At 32.1% G+C, this 6,000-nt stretch overlaps 1 protein-coding gene across 1 annotated transcript in view; it reads right to left on the bottom strand.

Moving 5' to 3' along the window:
- CASK (peripheral plasma membrane protein CASK) overlaps positions 1-1,775 on the bottom strand; it is a 163,362-nt gene extending 161,587 nt beyond the window's left edge. Inside the window, exons 1-2 of the mRNA XM_068771206.1 lie at positions 1,471-1,775; positions 577-689 (exon numbers count right to left, since the gene is read on the bottom strand). Coding sequence (XP_068627307.1) covers positions 577-689; positions 1,471-1,529 — 172 coding nt within the window. The 5' untranslated portion in view covers positions 1,530-1,775. The remainder of the gene's footprint in view (positions 1-576; positions 690-1,470) is intronic.
- Between the last annotated feature and the right edge of the window lie 4,225 nt (positions 1,776-6,000).

Below are 6,000 nucleotides of genomic sequence, written 5' to 3' on the forward strand. Positions count from 1 at the left end.
TATTATTTATTAAGTAGACACATAACAACTATACAAGTGTGTCATATTAATACAAAAAACATAAAAACTTATCCAATTTATTTTTGGAAGCATTCATCTATACAGAAAATTTTAAGCAAAAAATTTAAAAATGCCTGTGACTACATAGTACTAATATTGAACTAAACAAAAGATACAAATATACTGTTATGTATATTAATAAACCTTATAAGATATGTATAATGCAAAATACAAGATTGGATTGTGATTGAATAATCAACTATTCAAGGTACAACCAAATTGACAGTCTGATAATTTACACAAAACAAAATTGTCTTACAAAACATTATCACTTAAAATTGTTTTTGTTATTTCCAACATTAATGTGCAATTAAAATTAACATTGCTATTGACTTATATAAATGTCTTATAAAAAACTAGTTTGCTTTATGTGGAGTAACAAATAGCCAATAAACCTAACATGAAACCTTATTACTAGTAATACTTATTCTACTCATTAAAAATGAAGAATAATCTAGAATGAGATTATTATTTAAGCATACTTAGTGATACCTATTAAACTTGAAAGTATTGTACCTGCAGTGCTTAATCCAGGACTAGCTGTAAAACGGGCAACATCAACTATTTTAACAGCAAACTGTTGTCCAGTTTGGCGATGCACACATCTTCTGACAAGACTGAATGGACCCCTATAAAATAATTGATAAATATCAAAACACCATCAAGATTTTAAAAATAGGATGTTTGCATGTTAGGTTGAAGAATCAGTATTATCTATAAGGATTAGGTTATTCAGTTGAAGTTTTTTTTTTCCTTTTCAATTATCTATTATTAACTTTTTGAAGCTGATTCCATAATTTTTTTAATTCTTCTCCCCTTAAAATAATTGGGATAAATAAGCATGTAAATATTTGTTTATGCAGCTAATTAATGAAAAGACAAAATCTTATAATCACTTTTTAAGTAGAGTACTTTTCTTCTCTGATGCTCTTTAAACATAGTTTATTTTAATCTTAACAAAATGATCATGTAAAATCCATTTTAAAACATTTAATAAATATAGCTATTATTTTATAAAACAGCCTGTATCTAATATGAAATATTTGAAATGGTATTTTAATAACCATGTTTACTTTTCCATAGATATTTTTAATGAAACATTCAATAAATTGTATATAATTCATATTAAATCACTTCATGGTAAATTACAAAAAGTTTTATGCCAAATTGGTACACTAAAGACCTTTCAGAGAAAGGTACAAGTGATAATACGCCATTTACACTGAAACTATTTTTTACGGGATGAAAAATTTGGTATCAGGATAAATCTTTTTATTCTAATATAGTAGAATAAACACTTATTTGAACTGATATAGAAAAACGAACCTAAAGAAGTAAAAATTATAGTTTGAAGGTGAAAAATTCAATGATAATGTTATCATCGCGAAAGGAAATAAAAACTGTACTTACTTGCCAATTATTTCGCACAATTCATAAACATCATCAAATAACACTTCGTCTTCGGCCATTTTATAAATAAATACGATTTATTTAGTTTTAGAAAAAGTGGTAAAATATCATTCTCAAAACAAGTATAACTTTAAAATACGAAGGTTACGCCCCGAGAGGAAAATCTGTACTAAAAAGACTTTAATATGTTATATGAACACTAAAGAATACAGAAGATAGAAAATTTAGTAAGCGTATAACAAACACTACTAAAATGCGTAATTATTAATTTGTGCATATTTAAAGGGCAAAAATTCGCGACAATTTGCTCATTTTCTTCGGCAGTAAAAACAATTCACCGTAAGATCGTTAAATAAATAAATTATGACAATTTCCTTGTCGTTGCACGTTCTGTAAATTCAGTCTGTAGACATAAGAGTAAATTAGGACTCATAAAATAATTAATATATTCTCATTATTTTCTATTTACTTTTGACATTTACTAAGGGTTGCAAATATTGGAATTGAAGTGAGCAGCACATTCTGTGTTGCCAAATACTAGTATAAAAATGGAGTTGTATTTTAAGGTACTTTGCAATGTTTGGTATGGCAACTTTGCTTGATTTTAGGTAAACATAAAATATATATTTGTAGGCTCTTCGCGGCGCAATTTACTGTTTGTAGCTCTGGCCGTTCCTAAGCGCAGAAATAATGCGTATATTTGTAGGAGACGAACAATTATGCGTTACTGTTAATGTAACACTGATTAATAATTGCAATATATGTAGGTAATAATATTTTATTTACAGATAATCATTACATTTACAACGTTCTTCGAAGCGTGTGAGAAGAACCATCCGCCATACCCCTCCGGACAAAATAACCTTCCATACTATCCTTCATACACCTTTTTATTGGTTGATAACTCGATGAATTTCTAAAAGTGTTGCTATATGTTTTCCCGGAGTGCCTACATATTTTTTAACCATTACCAGGAATTTTATGAACAATGACGTATTTTTACAGGATAATTCGAACTCGACTTCTTATGTAATTAATTTGTTAAATAAATAAAGTGGAAATTAAGGAAATTAAGGTTTTGTATTACAAAACACGATTGTTACTATTGTATTACAAAATCATACGAGTACTATAAATGCAATCGTCAACTTGGAACATAGGACGACAAGTATCCCGGGCCCAAATTTAAATAGTTACATAATAAAATGGTAATAATGACGTACTTTTATTTGACAACAAAAATAACCATTGTTATGATAACTCCTTCGGCGATCATCGGTTGAACATAAATTATGCCTGTCAGAGCCCCGTTTCTGTCCCTGTTTGGTCCTGGCTTGCACTACTACCCAAATGTTATTTGCAGATTCCGCCGTTACGAAGGAGCAAAATCGCTTGTAAAGTAGCGTAGTTCGAGGGTTCTTTGACAAGCCTCGGCTCGGAATAATCTACGCTACAAGCAGGAAACTCCAACTCTTCCATCTAGTATGGTCAGAGGTAAGCAGGGGTCGGATGATATTCAAGCTGACTTTTACTCGAGCGAGGCCGGTTGCTTTTCGAATGGCTGTGACATATTTCATATGATGCCTATCCTAAGGTTGTAGCGTCGTCCGGAGACTCAAGTGCATGTCTAAATCTCAGGATGGCGCCGCGTCTGAATGTCACGGGGGTAATTGTTTTGTAGGTGGCGACACTACTAAATATTCAGCGAGTTTGTGCGTTGAGCGGCAGAGTCAAAGTAATGGAACTATATCCATTTTTAATGGAATCAGGCGTTACCTCGCGGAAGTCTATCCTAAGTAAGAAAAGGACCAATATTTAGCCACTTCCGCACATGCAGTGGTAGTCGTGCAACGAAATGCACCGCCCGCCAGCCCGCTGATAAATGCGTATGCGGCAAACAATGCGAATCACACAACCGCCACCACCAAATTACTCAACACGTGTTGCACCCCTCCACGGGGCATCTTCAGGAGTTATGTTACACCGATTAGTGCCAAACACAGAGTCTCTGTGGGCTGGCGGGCGGTACATTTCATTGCACGACTACCACTGCATGTGCGGAAGTGGCTAAATATTGGTCCTTTTCTTACTTACGTCCATTTTTGTAACTGCTTGATCTTTGGTACTTTTAAGCACAAGCTTGCGTATGTGAGAACGGGTCTGATTTCAACTTAATAGAGGATTACTTGATTCGACAGTGATATTTTACTCGGGCTGTTTTGTAATAAATAGAGGTGGACAGTGAAAGCCACCATTTTTGCGCGTTATCGACGTGCGCATTAAACTTTAGTTTATCATCCAGTCCGATACCTAGAGCCCTGTTTCGGACAGCGCAGTGCGGACTAACAACACACGATATCATTCGGAATACAGACTAAAATTATATACTAGTGTTGTACGTTTTTCCTTTACTACTTACTCTTATGAGATATATATAAGGTTGGTGTTGTTCATTTTCTCAGTTTAGAATACGACACTACATTTATGTATTTAGTTAGGTATATAAATGAATTAAAAATGTGTAACTCATAAATATATATTTTTATGTACGACCACTAAGGTTTGAACTCTTATTTCGCCGGCATTAAAATCTTTTAATAACATTAATAATATCATGAAAATTTTGAGTTATTATATTCTTACAGCTAAGCCGTTACTTGAAGCTCGTCGTGTATTAATAAGACTATAATTCTCTCCTTTTTTGAAGTGTTATGACGGTCAGGACATGCGGGCTAGAAATTGGGCGATATAATATGAAGGTTAAAGGGTGTTAGTAACAAATCATCAACAAATATAAAAAAGATAAGTAGTGATTTGTTGATATAAATGATGGCGTCTGCTAACACTTTCCCAATAATCTATATGGATGTATTAATAACTATTTTTCCTTAATTTTGTACGTAGAGCATAGACTAGTAAAAACGAACAAAACCTAGGTGTAATTGAACAATGGGTTCCTTCACGTCAGCCACGTTCTCTCGGGTACTCGAAACATCGACCGATTACAATTGAGCAATGCTACGTGCAACTGCCTCTAATTGCCCTACTGATTATCTTCCGCTGCGCTTCGTAGTTGCTCCAGATATGCTTTCTGGTATACTTAATCAAATCGATGCTAATAATAACATAGATGCTTTAAAGACTGAAGCTTTGATCTTAGCCAAGAATAAAACTAAATTGCTGTAGCATCTTATTTGACTCTTTATGATAAATCATACCTTTAGACGTTTTTATAACTTGTTTGCTACTCGCTATTTGATAAATCAAATTTATATTTAAAGAAGTCTTTACCGTAAGTAGACGCTCACAATAATAACGTGTATATATTATATTATTAGTAGTTGTAATAGTAACAAGTAAGAAACTAATTATTTTTTCTTAAAAATTATGAATATCAAACCTTTCACATTGCACTCTATTTCAGCACGCATTACAATGACTAATATTAAAATGTCTTACCGATGCTAATGCTCGCTGTTACAAGCAATATCATCGCTACTACTTTTTCTAAGATTAGTCCCGATTTTACAAACACACAAACAGTTAATTGTAAGAGTAGCCTCACATTTAACAGTTGCTTAAATTTAACGATTGCTATCTTTCGTTCAATTCCAATACGACCGTTTTCCGCCTGTATATTATTATTAAAAAAAAAACCAAATAATACAGCTTGTAACACTTATGTAATTAGCAACTGATCCTCGCCACTCAAAGCGCTTACTTTGCCTAATCTCTGAACAGATCACTTAAAAGCCTTATTGAAGCTAAGTGGAAGCTTTGTCTATTTAAGTTAAATTCTCGTTTAAGACGCTGTAGTGTTATTATTAATTAATTGACTAAATAAACCTATTATATATATAAACATAACCGACAATATTAAGATAGTCATTTTTACGCAGGCGGTTGAAACAGGGAAGAGGTAATACTTACCTAACAGTATAGAGCAAAGTTAAACATCTATGATTAATAACGTAATATTAAAAAAGTTTAATTATATCGTAGCAATATAAAATTCAATCATCAAAATTCATCTTTTAAAAGTGTAACGAAGTTGTATGCACATCAATTTATTTGTAATTGTGAGAAGCACATACTAATTTAGGAGTCTTTTTCATGGCGTTGTAAACGCAGCCACCGCTTATTTGGTATTATGAGACCATATTTCAGATAGATTTTCTTCTATTTTTGGTATTAAATTTAAAAAAATCAAAAACCATTAATTTTCTACTGTTAATTTGACATTATCATCATTATCTTTCATGACATTGACAAGATGAAGAACGACAGACTTACGCCATTTTTGCGCAATACTGTAAGATTATGCAGCTTTACAAGAAGCTTATAAATCATGCCATAACACAGGGGAAGAATAATGGAAGCATTTATATTTCAAATAATTTATTAAAAGGTAAATTGTAACACGTCTATCAATTAAAATTGAAACATTTAATAACATTTAGTCAAAATTGCAAGTATTGTTTAAATTGTAAAATTTTTCGTTTTCTTGCTATATTCTTACTAAGCGCTTAA

Source organism: Battus philenor, unplaced genomic scaffold, assembly GCF_028537555.1.
Source record: "Battus philenor isolate CCGP_79_NKW_IND1 unplaced genomic scaffold, ilBatPhil1.0.hap1 SCAF_10, whole genome shotgun sequence".
NCBI classification, from domain to species: Eukaryota; Metazoa; Arthropoda; class Insecta; order Lepidoptera; family Papilionidae; genus Battus; species Battus philenor.